General features: G+C 54.3%; 3 protein-coding genes across 5 annotated transcripts; all 3 read right to left on the bottom strand.

Annotated features, from left to right (window-relative positions):
* Positions 1-564: 564 nt before the first annotated feature.
* Positions 565-4,838, bottom strand: Coasy (Coenzyme A synthase). Of its 2 annotated transcripts, none has more exons than XM_006992908.4 (10): positions 4,629-4,838; positions 3,627-4,334; positions 2,861-3,075; positions 2,329-2,460; positions 1,991-2,180; positions 1,850-1,914; positions 1,537-1,621; positions 1,279-1,376; positions 1,024-1,170; positions 565-936 (listed from the first exon to the last, which is right to left on the bottom strand). In XM_006992908.4, exons 2-10 carry the CDS (start codon positions 4,321-4,323, stop codon positions 874-876), a joined length of 1,692 nt encoding a protein of 563 aa, XP_006992970.1. In that variant the 5' UTR covers positions 4,324-4,334; positions 4,629-4,838; the 3' UTR covers positions 565-873. The 2 variants fall into 2 exon arrangements, with proteins under 2 accessions (XP_006992970.1, XP_015841925.1); XM_015986439.3 differs by having other exon boundaries at positions 1,991-2,177; positions 4,629-4,765.
* A 2,353-nt stretch (positions 4,839-7,191) lies between these two features.
* Hsd17b1 (hydroxysteroid 17-beta dehydrogenase 1) lies at positions 7,192-9,858 on the bottom strand. Its single transcript, XM_006992957.4, has 6 exons — positions 9,158-9,858; positions 8,902-9,069; positions 8,570-8,749; positions 8,384-8,477; positions 7,824-7,998; positions 7,192-7,722 (listed from the first exon to the last, which is right to left on the bottom strand). The coding sequence occupies exons 1-6, from the start codon at positions 9,252-9,254 to the stop codon at positions 7,426-7,428; spliced, it is 1,011 nt and encodes a 336-aa protein (XP_006993019.2). The 5' UTR covers positions 9,255-9,858; the 3' UTR covers positions 7,192-7,425.
* Positions 9,859-9,991: 133 nt separating this feature from the next.
* On the bottom strand, positions 9,992-19,544 carry Naglu (N-acetyl-alpha-glucosaminidase). Of its 2 annotated transcripts, XM_006992907.4 has the most exons (6): positions 19,106-19,544; positions 18,112-18,259; positions 16,595-16,741; positions 16,331-16,416; positions 14,547-14,803; positions 9,992-11,411 (listed from the first exon to the last, which is right to left on the bottom strand). In XM_006992907.4, the coding sequence occupies exons 1-6, from the start codon at positions 19,480-19,482 to the stop codon at positions 10,207-10,209; spliced, it is 2,220 nt and encodes a 739-aa protein (XP_006992969.1). In that variant the 5' UTR covers positions 19,483-19,544; the 3' UTR covers positions 9,992-10,206. The 2 variants fall into 2 exon arrangements, with proteins under 2 accessions (XP_006992969.1, XP_076399522.1); XM_076543407.1 differs by lacking the exon at positions 18,112-18,259 and having other exon boundaries at positions 19,106-19,533.
* Between the last annotated feature and the right edge of the window lie 621 nt (positions 19,545-20,165).

The raw sequence follows: 20,165 nt of genomic DNA, 5'->3' as shown, positions 1-20,165 counted from the left end.
GCATTAATGCAGGCAATGTAAACAGCCGTGGGTCCCGCTCGCCTCCAAATGAGAATCTAGAATGGCAGCGGTTTTCTGTTCAATGAATCCCTCTCAAAAGGATTGTCAAATGGGATAGAAGTGTACTAGTTCGGTGGTAGAACCCTGAGAGCCCCGGCACCACTCACAAAAAAGCGGCTGAACAGTGTGACATCGTGTACGCACGCGCACGGCTGATCGGGCTGGCAACCACAGCAGGGTCAAGAACTTCCCGTGTCACATGATCTGATTCAATGCGGGAACAACGCCACCCAACACCCAGCTGGTGTCTGACATGGCGCTTGTTTAATTAAACCTTGTAAAGAGGCTTTGAAGTTAGGCTTATAGGCAGAACAATAGTCAAGTCTAACACACTAAGCACATCGCTAGTCACTGATAGGCTGACTTCAGTCTGGCTAGCCTCAAAGGCCACACTTAACCACAGCATTCCCTGATTTCCAACTCAGGCCTTGTCCCTGAATGTGGTGCCTGAGAATCCAAAGGTCCCTAGAGGCACTGGAGCAGGAAGGAGAAACCACACAGGCAGCCTTGGGAACATCTTTAATTCGGCTACTGGGTCCAGTGTTTGCCACAACCCATCAACGGTAGACAGACATCACATCCACCACTAAAGGGGACGGAACCCTAGAGGGACTGCTCCCCCATTGGCTACAGCCTCACTGCTGGCCAAATTCCAGCATGCTAGGCAGCCTTCCAGGCTTCTGTCTGCGTCCTGCACAGCTTAGCTTGAAGCCCCATAGGCCTGCCAGAGGGTGGACATCGAGGCCCCCATTCCTCCTCACCACCGGATTTGTCAGTTCCAGGGGCCACTTTGGTGCCACAGAAAATCCACTGTCAGTTCTTGGTCTGGTGGGTCTTAGAGAGGCGCTTCTGTAGAAGAGTCCAGGCCTTTTCCACCTTTGGCCAGTCCGGAATGGTAGAAGAGGACAGGGTCAGGGAGACAAGCACTGGACGGTCCCTCCCACAACTTCCCTCCGCACCAACCTGTCGCTGTGTGACATGTGGTTCCCACAAGGTACTCAGGACCACATGGCTCCGCTCTACCAGCTGCTGCCCGCTCATCTGACTCTGCAGCCGGCTCTGCGCGGCTGCCTCGCTCAGTCCATCCCTCTCAACGATGCGTCGTACAGCCTGGGCACGGATGACACACCGATCAGGAAGGACCCCAGCCCCGTCTCCTGGGTCAGAGCAGGAAACTGTCTGCAGTGGCTCAGACGGGGAAGAGTAGGGTCCAGATACCTCGGTCTCAGGGATGACAATGGTCCACACCTCGTGCACCATATTCTGCCAGCCGGCTTCCAGCAGCATAGCGGCGTCTATCACACACACAGACTTTCCTGTGGGGAAAGCCTAGTCATTGCCAGCAGCGCCTTGACACTTGCTACCTGTCAGCACACCAAGCGTAGTGAATGGTCCCCCTGGGGCCAAGGAAGGTCCCAAAGGGGGTTGCTGCTTAACTTTCCTACTCTGGCTGCTCCCATCGTCCCTCCCACTCACCCTTAGCCACAGCCAAGTCCATCTCCTCTCGGGCCAGCTTTGCGATAACTGGCCACACAATATCTGTGAGGATCTTCATCTGCTTCTGGGGAGGGGGACAGAGACAGGGGGGCAGAGGTTAGCGTCCCTGAGAAATATATCAATCAGCCTGGGAGGTGGAGGCTGGGAGAAGATGAGCAGAAACGGACTTCCTGTGCCAGACCAGGGAGTCCACTGAATCTGCCCACGGATCTGGCAGCAGCTACAGAACTCTTGAAGAGGGTGTGTGTGTGTGTGTGTGTGTGTGTGTGTGTGTGTGTGTGTGTGTGTTTACCTTGTTGCCAAACACCCGGCTGCCCAGGACCTTCCTATTGATGGTGCCATCTTTATGAAGAATATCTGGGTGACAGAGAAAGAAGGCTAAGCAAAGGGGCCAGGCCATCTTCTCACCTCAGTCCACCTCCACAGTCAGTACCTGCTCCAAAGGCCTCCACCACAGGCTGGTAGGCAGGGCCCCCGGGAGCATAGGCCCGGTGGCCCAGATGGTCACTGTCAATGATATATGCTCCCAGGTTCTTCAAGCGCTGAGCTACTGAGCTTTTCCCAGAGCCACTGATGCCTGTCAGCCCGAGCACATAGAGCCCAGATGGGAGCTCCGGCCTCTGCTGGAGACAGGGAAGTGAGACCCGAGTTACCAGGGAGTTCAAGTTCACACTTCCAGTAGCGAGCCTGTTTCTATCCTCCAGCATTTCCAACATGCGCCTTCAGTGAAGAGGAAGGAAGGGAGGCAGGCAGGCGGGCGGGCAAGCTTACATCTGGAGGCTGAAGCAGGTTTCCCAGAATCCGCTGACGGAAGCTGGAGGAGCTGACCTTGTCCTCCTCATTTTCACCGTGACTTTGGTCCTTCAGCAGCTGTATCTGGTATAAGGCAAGTTCCTCCTTGCCCTGAGGTAAAGGGAGTAAGAGAAAGGGGGATGACGGGCTGGAGGCTCAGAGGTTAAGAGCACTGGCTGCTCTTCCGGAGGTCCTGAGTTCAATTCCCAGAAACCACGTGGTAGCTCACAACCACCTATAATGAGATCTGGTGTGCTCTTCTGGCATGCAGGCATACATGGAGGCAGAATGTTGTATACATAATAAATAAATAAATCTTTAAAAAAAAAAGGGGTGGGGATGAATCTGGAGCCCCAATCTGCCCTCTATTTACCTATCCCTCTCCTCCTCCAATGCCACAGACAAGTTCCTTTTGGCTTCCCCTGAACCCTCCCTTCCCTGCCCTGGGGCCACAGTACTTCCAACAGGCCTCCCCCTCCCATTCCCTCTGGCGGTCTCCTTCAGGGGTTACATTCTCAAGGCGGAAGCGGTTGACGGCCATCCCCCCACGATAGGTCTCCTCGCTGACCACCAGGAACTCCAAGGTAGGGTCAGACCCAGCAGGCCCATAGGGGTCCAGCAGGGGGACGATATCAAAAGTCAGGGAGGGCTTGATGTCCACCAGGAACTCACTCAGATGGTCCACACGCTGGGCATAGGGCTGGAGCAACTCAGGGAGCAGCTTGCCTGGAGAAGGAGCCAAGAGCACCAGTGAGATCTTCCCACCGGAGTAGACACGCAGCCCATTTGGGGAAGAACGTCCCTCGGTACTGAAATCCCCCCAAGCAGCGGCAGCAAGAAAGGGTGAGACGGGAACAGTTTCTGGGGGCGAGGGAGACAAAGGGGAAGAAATAAACAAGCAGCAGACACTGCAAGGGCTGCCAGGTACCCAGAAAACAAGCCACCAAAAAAATGACTCCAGAGAAGCAGTACCAGTAGGTATCGGCTAGGTGGAGGACCACCCCATCCTTAGAGGTGATCACTTGGAGAACCATAAAGTGCAAATTCATTGGTTCCCATTTGGGGAGTCCTGACTTCAGTAAAGGTGACTGACCCACGCACTAAGAAGACCACATCTATTCATCTAACGTAGGTCCCACAGCAAGAACAGTGTCGGGCATTGTGGCATTGTGTAACGGTAGGAAGCGGCCCTACCCTTCCTTGATCTTGGCAGTGGGGGAGCCCAGGACACTGAATGGGTGTCCTCCATTGCCCTAACCAGGTTCCCTCTCACTCACTCTTCAGCAGGTCTTGGTCTGCTACTCCCACCACAAGCTGCTCCTGGGCCAGCACACATGCAATACTGAGCAACACTTTGTGGGCGTTGTGCAAGCGGTCAAAAGTGCCACCCACGGCCCCACGGTGGTAGCCACGCACAGGCTGCTTTGAAGATCTGGCCACTGGGGAAGCTGGCCTTATGGTGGAGGGTAAGGAGGCATTCGGGGTCTCCACGGGCAGCTCTCCAGTTCCATAATCCGGATACAGCAGGATGGAAGACAACTGTGAACAACAGCTGTAACAACTGGTAGCATAACGCTCCAGGTGTTGTTTAACCGGGTTGTACTGGCTCCCATCCAGGGTCTGGAAGTCCGTCAGTACTACTTCTGGAGGCTGGGCCAGATTCTGAACGGAGGGCAGAACGGGGACAAAAGTGCTCTTGGTTTGGATATTGGTCAGTAGAATTCTGACGTCCAGGTGCCTGAGCAGGTCGGCGCCGGTGTAGAGGTGTGTGATGAAATCCAGAACTTCAAAGGTGGCCTGCACGGGGCTGGCCTGGGGCTGAGCGGGACCCCCCAGGTCCATGCCCGGTTGCAGGTGCACATAGAGGGTGTGACTGACCAGGCCAGCCGCCGAGGTCAGGATGGGAGACAGACGTGGGGCCAAGGTGGCCAGCGGCGTTGTCAGCACCAGGAGGCCAGAGCGGAATACGGCCATGCTGCCCAGGCCTGCAGACAGTCAGGGAGACGAACCGAGAGTGACTAGGCGGGCAGGGGAACTCGGACGCAGGAGGAGGGACCTGGAGCAGGGCAGGGGGGCGTTCGCTCATAGAAACCGGAATCGAGGCAGGGGGGACCTGCCGGGAACCCCTGAGTCATGGGGGCTGGGGCTTCAGGAATCCTAGCCCCTCTGGTTAGACTGAACCGGCATCTGCGAAGACTGGAAGGCGGGGAGGAGAGGGGACGCTGTGGCTCGGGCCGCCTCCCTACTCACTGAGATCTTGGGATTCTGCTTCTACTTACACCGCCGCGGAGGCGTCCTAGGCTGCGGCCCGGAAGCACTACCCTCAGACTTCACAGCACGGAGCTACGGGACCTCAGAGCAGTCAGACGGTGCAACTCCGAGGTCCGGCAGGATTCTCGAGAGACTTCTGGGGCGGGGCGGGGCGGGGAGGGGCGGGGCGGGGCGGGGCTAAGCGCAGGGGCTTCGGGGTTGCGCGAAACCCTGGCACCGGATTCTCGTAGGCTGGCAGGAAGAGGGCGGGGCCCATTTCGCGGATTCCTATTGGTCTTTGCTTGCCCCGGCTTGCTGGGAGACTGTGACAAAGCCAGGACCCCTCCCGGCGTCCCTTCTCAATGCCTGTGACGGGGACAGTGGGGTCACGTTGTTGTGCTTGCTCCGGGAGTTCCCAGCGAAGCTACTAGACAGCTCTACCACATCTCCTATCCACACAAGGGACATTGGGCTTCTGAGTGTTTTGGCAGACCTAGGGGCGGGTCTCGTGGTTTCCGTAGGACTCTGAGGTTTGTAAGGACAGGCAAGAGGGCGGTCTCAGCGTGTTAGGTCTGCAAGGCTGCCCGAATCTCTGGCCGGGGGCAAAGGGAGACCTAGGATGAGGATTCCCGGCGAAGTTAATGAGGGCTGGAAAGTCTAGTGGAGGGGAAGCCAGATATCAGAACACATCTCAGGTAAATCATCCATGGAGATAGCAAAAAGGAGAGCAACCCGGCCTCGAGATTCGTGAAAAGATCGGAGCGTTGATCTGCGATCCCAGCTTTGATCCCAGAAGGATCGCTGCAAGTTTGAAATTAGCCCCAAAGCCCTGGACGGGGCAGGTGCTGTAACTAATCTATTAAGGAATCAAGCTTCTTGCAGAAGACAGTTCAACTTGGATTTTAGAGAGTTTAAAGGAGTCAGAGCACAGGTTGGGGAGGTGTTAGTCTTACATCTGGCACAGGTACTTTTGTTTGTTTGTTTTGAGACAGAATCTCAGTGCGTAATCACACAGCGTTGCTTTTCTTAGGTAAGTGTCTATTTAGTGCACTGTCCTGAGCATAAAAGATAGAACAGAGAACAAAGTTCACTGAGGTTGATTCGTGGATGTCTTGGGATGGGATGAATAAACGATAAATCCAGAATACATCTGGTGGTGATCAACAATAAAGAAGACTACAACAAGGGGACGGAACTATACTGGAGGGGAAGGAATACTTTTTTTAGGTAGGGTGGCTCAGGAAAATAGCAAAGACCTGTCAAAGAAAATACAATCGGAAAGCCGGGAGGGTGGTGGTGGCACACACCTTTGATTCCAGCACTCAGGAGGCAGAGGCAGACGCATCTCTGTGAGTTCGAGGCCAGCCTGGTCTACAGAGTGAGTTCTAGGACAGCCAGGGCTACACAGAGAAACCCTGTCTCGGGGCGGGTGGGACAGGGTCAATGATGGTATTAACAGACCAGGAGAACAGAAGTGTGCACAGATAAAGAAGGTGACATAAGGGGTCACAAAGGTTGCAGGGGCTGGGGAGATGGTTCATGGATAAAACCCAGAGGACCCGAGTTCAGGTCCCCAGATGCACATAAAAGTATTGCCTTGATGTCCTCCTGTAATGCCAGCACCAGGGAGTCAGAGTCCTAGGATCCTTGGGAGCAAGCTGCTAGTCTAGACAAGCTGGAGTCATGAGCTCTGGGTCCAGTGAGTCCTCGCACCAAGAAATAAAAGACTCCTCACTTCAACTCTGGACCTCCACACAGGCGCGCGCGCACGCGCGCACACACACACACACACACACACACACACATCTGCCCACATACATGGGAACACACATAGACACATGCACAAGCAAAAAAGTGAAAAAGAAAAAAGGTGCAGGAACACCACAGAAAGTCTTGAGAGCTTAGGGTCAAACATGAGATTTTACTCAGATGGAGGCAGCAGAAAGGATCTTCCACCCTCAAACTCTGCCTTATGAAGCAAGCTCTGTCCCCTGAGCTAGACTTCCAGCCCAGGCAAGAGTGTTTTAAGCAGATAAAATTAGATTAGCCTCCCCCCACGCCCAGTTTTTGGTTTTTTTTTTTTTTTTTTTTTTTGAGACAGGGTTTTACTATGTAGCACTGGTTGGTCTGGAACTTACTATGTGGACCAGGCTGGCCTTGAACTCACAGAGATTGGTCAGCCTCTGCCTCCCACCAGCGTGTCTGGTGTGTATTTTGGTTTGCTCTTTTTGAGACAGGGTCCCTTGTTGTTTTTTTTTTTTTTTTTTTTTTGGTTTTTCGAGACAGGGTTTCTCTGTGTAGCTGCAATTGCGCCTTTCCTGGAACTCACTTGGTAGTCCAGGCTGGCCTCGAACTCACAGAGATCCGCCTGGCTCTGCCTCCTGAGTGCTGGGATTAAAGGCGTGTGCCACCACCGCCCGGTTTATATTAGCTCAATCTTGACCAATGAGGAAGTTTGCACTATTTAAAAATGATTCTGGCCGGGCGGTGGTGGCACACGCCTTTAATCCCAGCACTGGGAGTCAGAGCCAGGCGGATCTCTGTGAGTTCAAGGCCAGCCTGGGCTACCAAGTGAGTCCCAGGAAAGGCGCAAAACTACGCAAAGAAACCCTGTCTCGAAAAATCAAAAAAAAGAAAAAAAAAGATTCTGAGAAGCGCACAGTTGCACAGACCTTTGGTTCCAACACTCAGGAGGCAAAGGCAGGAGGCTCTCTATGAGTTAGAGGCCAACCAGGGCTACATAGTGAGCCCCTGCCAAAAACAAAACAAATTCTAAAATAAGAAAAAGGAGACCTTTTTTTTTTAGCTCTTTTGCTGGTAACATGGTTAGTCCTGACCCGGTTTATTTGATGCAGGCCAGCATAATTCAGATGCCACCCTAGGGGACGTACACCCTGGGAGGCAAATGAGGGCACTGGAGGTCGCATCCCGGTCCCCAGGGGCTCTGGCCCCAGCTTCAGGGCCCTCCTGCGCCTGCAGATCAGCGAAGGCCTCGCGGTGCATGGCGGCGACGTAGCTGCTGCCGCTGGGATCCTCTGTGCGCATTCGGGTCAGTGGCAGGAAGCGGTCGGTGGAGAAGTACCGCAGCGCTGGCCGCGGGGCTCGCAGTGCGGTCAGGAAGAGCTGCGCAGGGAAGAGCAGCGCGGGTCTGTGGAGGGAACTACTGGGGGTGCGCCACCGTGCCCCACCCAGAGACTGAGCTCGGAGGCCCCGTTTGCACCCACCTCCGTCACCTCCTCTGGGTCCTGGGCCTCGCTCAGAGCTTGCTCATAGCCACGCTGGTAGTGCGTGAAGAGGCGGCGGGTCTGGGCGTCTGCACGCTCCAGAGCCCCGCCTGGACCACCCTCTAGCTTCTCATAAAAGGCCGTGTGCACCGGCCCGCACTCGATGAGACTCACGCTGTGGGAGCAACAGCAGTGACTGTTTGATGGTGGTGACCACAAGCCTGGTCCTAGCTTCACAAAGGGAGGACACCGAGAGGGGCTGTGCCCAGGTGGCAGGTGCTGGCTTTACCAGAGCGCTTGCAGAGCCGGATGCTGCTAGAGAAAGGCTCCCATGGCCATCTGGGGTCTAGTCACCTACTCGCTCCGTTTTCCCATCCCAATGTGCCTTAAGAGCTGGAGCGGCTCATAAAGTGAGGTTGCCTGCGCCAAGCTCCCTGTATAGAGTCTGGTACACAATGTGAGCTGGAAAAGGAGAGCCAGAGCCATTGCTCAAGAGTGTCTCCAAGATCTGGGACTGGGGTTCCCAAGCTTTAGAGGGTCCTGGAGGGCTGGTGACTCACTGGACTCCAAAGAGCGGCAGCAGGATCGCCAGACTCTCGCACAAACCTTCGAGCGCGAACTTGCTGGCACAGTAAACTTCGTGGAATGGCAGCCCTGGGAGAGGAGACAAGGTTGGGGAGACCCTGGCGCTCCTCGCCCTGCTCTGCACCCCTTACTTACTTACTCACTCGGTCCCTTTTGCTCACCCATTAAGCCTCCTACACTCGCAGTCACTAGCACACGCCCGGAGTGGCGCCTCTTCATGTCTGGCAGAAAGGCCTGCAGCATCCGAACTGTCCCGACCACATTCACGTCCAGTACAGCACCCACTGCGTCCAGCTCATGCGCCTCCAGGGGACCGAAAAGGCCCCGGCCGGCATTGCACACTGCAGGGAGGGAGGAGAGAACAGACACCGCTCACACGCTGCTCTCTCCCCTCCCGCTTGTGCTCCCGTGGTTCCCTGAACTCGGGACTTGCCGGTTTGGATGGGCACTGGGTAGTAAAGACTCCTATTACGTGTGTTTCAGGTAGGCTTACCCAGCACATCCACACGACCCTCGGACACACATGCCTGGGCAGCGGCCACAGAATCCGAATCCCTGACGTCCAATTCCAGTGTCTCCAGGGAGCCAGGAGGGCATCCTCGAGCCCGGGCTGCCTCCAACAGTGGTCCCTGTGCCTTCAGGTCCCTCATTGTGGCATACACTAAAATTTGGGAGGGGATAAATGACTCATCACCCTGCTTACCTGTGGGGGCTCCTCCCTGGCCTCCATGCTGATCCCCCTCCTATACCTTTAAAGCTCTGGGACGGGTCAGAAGCCAGACGAACAGCTAAGTGCAAGCCGATACCGGAGGAGCAGCCGGTAATGAGCACTACAGTGCGGTCCATGAGGAAGACCGAGTACTGAAGTTCAGAGCGCGAAGGGTCCTAGTGGCAGATTGGGGCTGGGTATCTGCTTGGCTAGGTTCCTGCCCCCAGGGCCCCCACCCATTGTTATGTCTGCCGGCAATCTCAAGGCTGAGTCAGGTCCCTGGCAGGCTCTCCCCATCCTGCTGTGGGTCAAAGCAGAGAAAAGGACACCAAACTGCCTTAGCTGGTCAGGGCAAGGGGGAGGGGCTCTCTAAGTAGCAGCTGGGTTCTCCGGTGCTGCAGACTGAGCAGCGCTAGGCAGACCTGGCCACACGGACAATACTTCTGCCCAAGGAACGTCTTGTTTAGACAAGGGTCTCACCAAGTGGACCCGGCTGGCCTCAGACTCAGAGGGATCCACCTGCCTCTTGCCTCATGAGTGGCAGGATGAAAGGTGTGCACCCCGCTGCTCAGCCTCATTTTTGGTTTTTTTGAGACAGGCTATCTAGTACCCGGGTTGCCTTCAAGCTCATAATACAGCTGCGGTTGGCTTTGAACTTCTGGTCTTCCTGCCTCTAGCTCTTCAGGGTTGTTATTCCAGGTGCGTACCACCACGCTCTCAAAGGACCATTATAATTGCCAGCTTGCTGCTGTACACCTTCTAAGGTTAGGGACCAGTGTTAAAATGGGGAATCGGAAGTAAGGGCCAGAACCCTCCACACCAGGGCCCACATGTGCACCCAAACCCTTCTGGACATACCCGCAGTACATGGTACTTGAGTTTAATAGTGCCAAGCTGATTCAGCAGTTTATTGTTAACCAAAAACAGTACTTTAACCCCCAGATCTGGGGTAGAGGAATAGAGCAGCTCACTTCCCTCCAATCAACACTCACTGGCTGACCCTGGTTCCTTCCCCTAGGCACAGGGATCATCCTGTGCTTTTTCCAGGTTTGAAGACCTGTTCCAGCAGGTCCCTGGGCCACTGGCCTGTCACAAAGAGCCTGCCTGGGGGTGATATTTGAGGAAGATCTTCTTGGCTAGGTCCACAGTGTCCCCCTGGGGTTGACTGGGATACCTCTTCTTGTTGATAACGAAGGCCTGCTCCAGTGGGAAAACATCCTTCTCAAACTTGCGCTGCTGGAAGGGGACGCCGCTGGCGAGGCTGTGAGCCAGAGTCTCCATGAAGAGACCCCAGCGTGGCTGGTAGTAATCGGCTACCAGTCCTGCCAGCTGCTTGTTGGCGTAGTCCAGAATGTTACCCTCAGGCCCCCACAGGGTCAGCTGGTAGCGGCTGTTCTGTTCATAAAACTGGGCCTCAGCTTCACTCACAGCCACGGCCCGGGCCTGATCCAACCAGCTGCCCAGCAAGAAGCGGCTGTCGCTGGCCAGCAGCTCATCTAAGGCAGGTAGGAGCATATGGGCCAGACGGCCTCCAGCCCTGAGCAAGAGGTCCAGCTCCTTATTCAGGTAGGCGGTCCTTGCCTCTTCATAGCACAAACTGACCAGCTCTTGCACTGCTTGGCGGGTGACATCCAGCAGGTCATAGCGGAAGGCTGGGCTGGCGGTCAGGTTTGGGGCAGCTGTTAACAGCAGCCGCCAAGCCTCAAACAAGTCTGATCTATTGTACCAGACAGTGGTACTCATCTGTAGTGATGGCCGCTTGACCAGCGGGCTCCGATTGTGCCCACTGCAGGTCTCCCCAGAACAGTTGTAGACACTCCTGAGGAGGAGTCTCCAGGCTGCCTCTGCATCCGGTTGGGAGATCCCATATCGGCGGCTGGCAAAGCTGCTCACCCAGGCCACCAAATCCGGCACAGGGTCCTTGCGCCAACCCAGCTCAGCCATGAGAGCATAGACCACTTCATTCTGGCCGATGCCCTCGGGGACTATGCCGGTGCCGACCATGGTGGAGTTGGGGAAGAGGCGAGCTGCCCTGGGGCCTTGGTTCACAGCCTCCAGGGTTCCAAACAGGCCATGGTTACCCCCAAAGTTGTGCAGCATGCACCAGATGAAGGGCTGGCCGTGGAAGGAGGCTGTGTGGATGTAAACAGGCTGGCTCTCAGCAAACAGGTCCAGGACCAAGAGACGACCACGGGGCACAGCCTCCAGCACGGCCTTGATCTGAGCAGGGCCCCAGAATTGAGGCTGGTGCTGGAAAAGCCAGCCTTGGAGCAGCCACACAGCATCAGGGTCCACTGCAGTGGGGGGAGGGGGGAGACAAAGAGGAGAGATGAGGAGAGGAGAAGGGGCTGATGCTGACCCTATTCTGCCCGTGAGGAAACAGGCGATTATCACAAGTCCTATCATCCCCCATGATCGACTGATCTACCTGCTACTCTGCCACCTTTGGGACCCTTCTCCTCATCCTGCCTCCTCCAGGACAGTACTTACCTGGCTTCTTGGACATCAGAGCTATTCAGAAAGCTTAAGACATGGATGCCTGGGCCCTGAAATTCTGGACCTGCTCCATCAGGAGACCCAGGGGTTGGGCCTGAGAAGCCTCATATCTGGCAGTATTTGGGTTTAGATAAAGCATTTGAGTGTGTTCATGATTAAAAGATTCAAATTTCATCTCTAATCTCCCTTGTGAGATAAAAAGGCGGAGACTCAGGTCTACGAGATGGCCCTGCCAGGAAAGGGTCTTAATGTTAACCCTGACATCCAGCGCTTCCATCCACGAGCCCACGTGGTGGAAGGAAAGAACAGACTCCTACAAGCTGTCCTGTGAATTCCACATGTGCACCTGGGGTGGCATACATTCGCACATACATAAATAGATGTCACTTTTTTTTTTTTTTCTGAGACAGGGTTTCTCTGTGTAGCTCTGGCTGTCCTGGAACTCACTCTGTAGACCAGGCTGGCTTTGAACTCCAAGAGCTCTGCTTGCCTCTGCCTCCTGAGTGCTGTGGTTAAAGGTGTGAGCCACCAACCACCGCTGTAACTTTTCAACTAAGAAAAAATAAAAGGGGCTGGGTACGGTGACTCAGGCCTTTAAACCCAGCACTTGGGAGGCAGGGGCAAGCAGATCTTTGTGAGTTCTAGGCCAGCCTGGTCTACAAAACAAGTTCCAGGACAGCCAAGGCTGTTACACAAAGAAACACTGTCTTGAAACTACCCTCCTACCCCCCCCCCCCAAAAAAAAAAAAAAGAAAAAAATAGGGTAGGTTCCACAGTGAGGCTTGGACCTCTGGTTCCAGATCATGCTGGGAGAGTACTGCTCAAGGAAGCATAAGCCAGTGTGTCTGTTTCAGGACGACGGAGCACCCCTCGGAGGGCTCTCCCTCACTTGGGCCCCCTCTCTTCCATAAGTGGTAGAAAGGAGTCTTGGTCTCATATCTGCGGGACAGGAAGGATGTGTAACCTCTGACCTTTATGACCGATTTCAATCATGATGTAGAAACCAAATAAATTTTTGTTGCTGAGGTTTTGTTTTGAGACAGGATCTTTCTACATCACCCTGGCTGTCCTGGAACTCACTGTGTAGACCTCAACTCACAGAGATCCACCTGCCTTTGCTTCCTGAACACTAAAATTAAAGGCATGTGCCACCATGCCCCCGGCTCGGCTCCAAATAAAAACTTTATTATTGTTGTTGTTTGTGTGTATGACGTGTATGTGTGAACACACATGTGGGAATCACAGGACAACTTTGTGGAGTTGGTCCTCTCATTCCATCTTTGTGTGGGTTTCACGGATCAAACTCGGGTCATTAGGTTTGAATGCCTTAACTCACCAAGCCACCTTGCTGCTCCTACTACCCACCCCCCTACTTGAGAGCTCAGGGTCTCTGCTGCGGGCCGCAGGATTATCATAAGAACTCAGCTGGTTATGGCAAAGTCACTACCTGGAGGGATCAGGGAATTCCTCCAGAGGAAGCCAAATCCCAAGGAGTTTTTGGTGTTACTTGGCTTGTTATTATCAGCTGTCTTCTGTTATGAAAATCATGTGTGCCTTCATAGCTTTCCCAATTGACTTTTCCCTAAGAAGGACTAACAGTGTAGACTGAGCACTCTCTGGCCATACACATTCCAGGTTATTTGGAGAACAGCCTCAGGGAAAGGCTTTCTCTGGAATCAGATATCTCCCTTGGCCACTTTCAAGGACTACAGGAAACACCACCCAGGTGGGGCATGATAACAGCCCACAGGCAAGTCTCCTGACTTACGGTAAATTCCACAAGGAGACACCGCCTAGGAGAGGTGGACGTTAAGTAATAGCTTTACACAATTTTGCTCGGACCCTCCCTTTATATACCGGGACTTCCAGGAGGCAGAGGGGAAGAGAAAAGAGAATGGAAGAACTAGATGGGTAAGAACTTGAGAGGAACAAAATGAGATGGGGAAGAACTAGAATGGAGGGCTAAAAGAGAGGACTAGAGGAACGAGATGGAAGATGAGGAAGAGCCAGATGGGGAAGAACAAGATGAGGAAGAGCCAGATGAGAGAGGAGATGTGAGAGGAGCTGATAGGGGAAAGAACTAGATAGATGAGAACCTAGAAGGGGCAGAACTAGATGAAGGAATTAAGATAGAGCCTAGAGGGGACAGTAGATAAATATAGAGAAATCAGGCAAGAAAGGAGCTAGACATGAGAACAGAACTGAAGCTGTGTATAAAGGATGTTATGCCAGAGGAATTAAAGCAAGTGGACTATAGAACTCGGTGTGCTGAGATTATATTTCCTGAAAATAGTCCTCGCCGTTAGTAGTTCTCTCTCCTGAGCCCCTGGGATGTATAATATTAAGGCTGGTCCCTCTATTATTATACAAGAGGTCTCAAGTATCCCAGGCTGGCCTTGAACTCCTGATCCTTCTGCTTCCACCTCTCAAGCGCTGGAGTTACAGGCATGTGCCATCATGCCTGGCTTAAAATCTTTTTTTTAAAATGTATCCAGTGTTTACAGTGTTCTGCATGCACATATGCCTGCATGCCAGAAGAGGGCGCCAGATCTCATTACAGATGGTTGTGAGCCACCATGTGGTTGCTGAGAATTGAACTCAGGACCTCTGGAAGACCAGTCAGTGTTCTTAACCTCTGAGCCATCTCTCCAGCCCCCTAAAATCTTTTTAATAGGTTGTGCTCAATGGCCCCCCCTTTTTTTTACAAGGCTGGGGCATCCCACTCCATGACACTAGAGGGGAAGGAACGAACCCCAGGTCATATGTCACTGGCCACTGCCAGCCAGACCTCAGCCCCCGGAGTGGGAAAGTGAGAGACGGCATATGTGCACTAAGGCTGGCTGAGCTGGAACGTGTGGTGTCCCCAGGGCACGGGTCCTCCTCCCACCCATCCCCTCGCCCTGATACCCCAAGGGGTTTCCTAGCCACCATACCCGCAATCATGGCCTCATAGACAGCCGCAGTGGCTGCGGTGAGGTAGGAGGGCTCCGAGGAGGGAGGTTGCATCTCGTTGAAAGTGTCAGCCCCATAGATATGATCTGTGCCAAACTCTTTGGTCAGCTCCCGTAGGAAGAGGCTCCCGATGAGGGGGAATATGGGGTCTCCTGGAGCCAGAAGGAAGGAGCAGGAGAAGGAGCAATTGAAATGTCCCCAGCTGCCCAACTGGGTGACATTGACTTGTGGGAACACCCTATGGAGGAAAAAAAGGATCAGGGTTGGTGGAGGCTGACGCAGTGTTTGACTTGGCCTGATACCCCTCATCGGCCTCACATCTGTGGCTTTCCGGACTGTGTCTGGGTTTCTCACACCTCCATGCCTTTACACGTGCTTTGCCCCTTGCCTGGTATCATTTCCTCCACCTCTAAGGCTACCTGCTTCTTCCTCACTGTCCCTAAGAGCCATCTGTCTCAAAAGCTCTGCTATCTTCCTCTGCCAATGATCTCTCCTTAGGGACAGAGCCATGGACACCTTTGTCACTACATCCCCAGGACCCAGCACAGGACTGGGTCTGACATGTGTAGGCACCTGGGAAAATGTTCACTGAATGAAAAGAATAAGGTTCCCACCACTTGGTGAGCAAGATGGCGGGGGAGCAGGCAGCCAGGAGTGTCACACTGTGACAGTAGTGTGTGCCAGGTGCTCCCGGGCATGCTGAGGGTCCCTGGAGGTGCTGGCAAGGCTTGACAAAGAAGGTGCCTCAGCTGGACCTTGAAGGTCCGTCCAGCCACAGCAGAGAAGACAGAGGACCAACACCCTCCCTAGGCCACTGGAAAGAGCAGCTACTTACTCACTGACATTCTGTGCCTGGCAATATGCATGCAGGCTGGCAGGACAGCAGGGAGGGAACTATTTATTAAGTAATAAAATTACACACACACACACACACACACACACACACACAAAATTTAAGTTAGCGACTGAAGAGATAGCTTAGCAGTTAGGAGCACTGGCTGCTCTTGCAGAGGACCCAGGTTTGAGTCCCAGCACCCACAGGGTAGTTCATAGCCATCCGTCACTCCAGCCTCAGAGAACCCCATGCCCTTTTTCCTTCTCCACCATCACCAGGCACGCATGTGGTACACAGACATCCATACAGGCAAAACACCCATACACATAAAATCAATGAAAACCTTTTTAAATCTGGTGAGTTTTCTAAGTGTGATGCTAACAATTAGGGAGTACTTTTGAGATTCATTTATTTTTATTTTACGTGTGTGAGTGTTTGTCTGCATTTATGTACCTGTACTATGTGCATGCAGCTCCTGAAAGGTCATCAGCTCCCCGGGAACAGGAGGAACAGGAGTTACAGATGGCTGTGAACTACCCTGTGGGCGCTGAGAACCAAACCATGGTCCTCTGCAAGGGCAGCAGGTGCTCTTATCTGAGCCACCTCTGCAGCGGGGCCCGCCCCCGGGTGTACAAATTTACACACATAAAGCCTGTGTTTCTCTATGTAGTTCAGGCTGGCCTGGAACTGGTGGTGTCCCAGTCTCGATCTCCTGAATACAGAGATTGGAAGAGTGTCCCCATCACACCCAGCGATGATTCCATTTCACAAGCAAGGAAACTGATTCACGGAGACGTCAAATAATCTGTCCAGGCAGTGGCTGACCACAGAACCAGGAGTCAAGTGACACCAGCCTCCCAAGCTCCAGTGTTGACATCATGCTTTTCAGGGCAAACCTTTCCCCTGTGAGTTGAGTAGGGAGGGCCTCACCTGGTGATGGCCTTGGGGACATGTCCTGCGAAGGCAGGCAGCACTGGGATCATGCCGAAGGAGCGCATCCGGTCCAGGATCCGATGCTGGGAGGGGCAGAGGTCAATGTGACAGGTCCTCTTGGAGTGGGGGGGGCTTGCTTACTCAGGGAGGGAGGGAGGGTTCCTATGGACCAGTTAAGAGCCCGAGGCTAGCTAAGCACCACCGTCCCTGGATCTGAGACCACCCAGCGCCCATTCTGCCTTTCCCCTCCCCACGCTTTACCTGCAGGTAGAGTTGTTTGAGGTGCCAGGGGCGGGAGAGGGGGCCACCCCAGGTGTGCAGGTTACCCATGCGTTCCCAGGCCAGGAAGGCAGGACCGGTGAAGTACTCATCAATCTCCGGCTGGGTCAGGCCCAAGGCCAGGTACACCTGCAGAAGAGCAGAGCCCCACACCTATAAACACAGGACTCTCCATCCATCACTCCACGTCACAAGCACTCATTCATCACTTCTCTGGGCTGGGTACTGTCGCTACTAAGCTAGAATTGGAACCCAGCCTACAGGGAGCTCCCAGGCCAGGAGGACACAGACCTGTTGAGTAGGAGAAGGCACTCAGTGTCACCTTTGTGGGATGGGTGAAGATAGGGGACCCAAAGGGGCTTTCTTTGTGATCCAGGGAGAGTCTCTGTGTGGGTTATTTTGTTTGTTTCTTTTATTATTATTTAATTTTTTAAAAGATTTATTTATTATGTATACAGCATATATGACTGCAGGCCAGAAGAGGGCACCAGATCTCATTACAGATGGTTGTGAGCCACCATGTGGTTGCTGGGAATTGAACTCAGGACCTCTGGAAGAGCAGTCAGTGCTCTTAACCTCTGAGCCATCTCTCCAGCCCCCTATTATTATTATTATTAGTTGTTGTTGTTGTTATCAACTTTACTTAAGCTAGGGGTCATCTGGGAAAAGGAAACTTCAACTGAGAAAATACCCCCCATCAGATTGGCCTGTAGGCAATCCTGTGGGGCATTTTCTTGACTGATGATTGATATGGAAGGGCCCAGCCCACTGTGGGCAGCGCCATTCCCAGGCAGGAGGTTCTGGGTGTGCAAGAAGGCAAACTGAGGAAATCAGGAGCACGTCAATATAAGCAGTGTTCCTCTGCAGCCTCTGCCTCCATGGTTCCCGCCCTGCCTGAGCTCTGCCTTGGTTTCCCTCCACGATGGTCTGTGACTGGGATGTGTGAGCCGAATGGACTATTTCCTTCCAAGTTGCTTTAGATCATGGGGTTTTATTATAGCAACAGAAGGAAAACTAAGGTCTTGGAGCAAGGTTGGCCAAAGGGAAGGGACTTGATTAAGACTAATGATCACTATGTAGCAGAAGATGACCTTGACTTCTTTCTTCCTTTTTTTTTTTTTGTGTGTGTGTGTGTGTGTGTGTGTGTGTGTGTGTGTGTGTGTAGCCCTAGCTGTCCTGGTACTCACTCTGTAGACCAGGCTGGTCTCGAATTCACAGAGATCCATCTGCCTCTGTCTCCCCAATACTAGGACTAAGGGTGTGCACCACCACCACCACCACCCTAACCTCAAACTTCTAATCCTCCTACCTCTACCTGAGTACTGGGATTATGGAGTACAGGCATGTACCGCCATTTCCAGTGGTTACAGTAGGTTGCTGGATTCTCATCTACAGGAAGCACCCAGATGGATTGTCCCACCCAGAGAAGCATCAGTCCCCCAGGGCCAGTGAGTGTGTGAGTTGTGGAGGAGAGCGTGAGGGGCCAGGTTGGCACAAACCCGCTGCCAGATGGCCTCCTGGCCATTCCAAGCCAGTGCCAGGTTGATGCCATTCAGCGCCATCCAGTCAATCTCTTGCTCCCAACGGGCCCAGTCCCACCACACGAAGGAGTAGCTGTGCGTGCACACATTCTGGTAATAGCGATACCTGCAGGTGGGGGGACAGTATTGGGGACATATGGGATGCCTCACTCACCCATCACCCTGGAAAACCTCAGAGGCGGCCTGGCTCTGGAATACTACCCCGGAGCGCGCGCGCGCGCGCACACACACACACACACACACACACACACACACACACACACACGACAGTGGGCAAAGGTTTCAAAGTGGTCCCTCTACTGGTCATTCCATTTTCACCCCAGGTAAAGCCAATACATAGTGCTGGAACGTCCCTCAGGGCTCCATAATCTAATAGCTATTGTGAATACATAACTTCATTTTCATCCAACATGTCCAGAGCCCCTACTGTGCGTCGTGTGTGTGGGGGGGGGTCCTAGGGTGTCGGTGCAAAATTGGTCTCTGTTCTGAAGAGGGTTCCCAGTCCTGCAGTTTGATGGGGGGGGGCGGGGAACTGGACACACATCATGCCCATACAGTGTGACAAATGCTAGAATAAAGGCCCGGGGCTTCGGGATGGGTCACTCCACGGCATCTTCAGAGAGGCCAAAGGAGGAGCATGGAATGCATGGATCACGAGAACGCCTTCGAAATTCTACCATCACGCTCAGAGTCTCAATCAGCAGCGCGGTGGGCGTCATGATTTGCAGCCGGGGCTCTGAGAAGCTAAAGTGACTTTGCTTAAGAACACACATCTCGTTAGTGGGGGAGCTAAGATCTGAAGGCACAGCGGTGGGACCCCAGAGCCAGCACTTCCTCCTCGGGCTTCCAGGTGTCGGTAGCTGCGGCTGTCCCCACCCCAGCGTGGTGAGCCTCACCCACAGTGGGTGCCCCTGGGCTACAGGCGGCTGCCCAAGCCACTTAGGACCTATACCTGTTGGGCGTGGCCTCGGTCAGCTCTTCGGCCAGGGCGGGCAGCGGCCGCGGCAGGTGCAGCTGAGAGCCGGACCAGGCCACCTGGCAGCCGCAGAAGTCGCGCAGGTAGCGGTGCAGTCCCGCGGCGGCCGCCACCCCCGTGGAGCCGCGCACACGCACCGGTTTCCCGCCGCCGCCGCTCAGGCTGTAGGTGTCCAGACCTGACTCGGCTGCCAGCGCGCGCTCTACCGACACCGAGAAATCGGCCGCCGGCCCGGGTCCCAGCAGCCGGGCCACCAGCTCCCGTACGGCCTCCGCCTCCCGAGCCTCGTCGCCCACCGAGCCCCCGGCCAGGAGTAGGAACCCCAGAACCACCGCCAGCACCGCGGCTTCCATGAGGCCAACCTTGCGGAGGACCGCTCACAACCAACGCTAGCTCAGGGCCAGGGGCGGTGCTGCCCGCATCCAATCGGCTGCGGACTTGGGGCCACGTGGCCTGAAGGATGGGGCTCCAGCTACCCGGCTGGAAACTTGGTTTCCGGACCCAGACCCTCTGGGTCCGCTGACCACGCGCGTGCCTGGAGGACGCGTGACCCCATCAAACATCCACGGCCATATGGGACGCTGCGCATGCTCAAGCCCTTTTGGGGAGCAGCCCGCTTTCTTCTGCGAGTCGCCTTTCATCCAGCCAGCCACTCTTTTCAGTGATGAGAATTGAAACCAGCCAAGGACTCCACCACCGCGCTCTACCTTCAACCCCTCATCTAATAACTATGTATTTGGATTTTCTTTCGTATCAGACACTGCCCCTGCTACTGCTGGACGGGCGAAGGATGGCCTCAGCTGTCCTTTGTGGCCAGAGACCTGGAAACCAAATCAGGATTTCCCTGGGTGAGGAGATAGGTCCGTGGATAAAGCACTTGCACCTGAGGACCTGCGTGCGAATCTGCAGGACCCACATAAAGCTGGCCCGGTAGTGGCAGTCTGCAGTCCCAGTGTTAGGAGATATGAGAGGAAGAGACAGCTGCCTTGGTGTACAAAGGGACGCACCAGGAAGACACCCCGTCTCAAGGTAGAAG

Source organism: Peromyscus maniculatus, chromosome 8 (genome assembly GCF_049852395.1).
Source record: "Peromyscus maniculatus bairdii isolate BWxNUB_F1_BW_parent chromosome 8, HU_Pman_BW_mat_3.1, whole genome shotgun sequence".
Taxonomy (NCBI): domain Eukaryota; kingdom Metazoa; phylum Chordata; class Mammalia; order Rodentia; family Cricetidae; genus Peromyscus; species Peromyscus maniculatus.
This window is presented reverse-complemented; position numbering and strand designations above follow the sequence as displayed.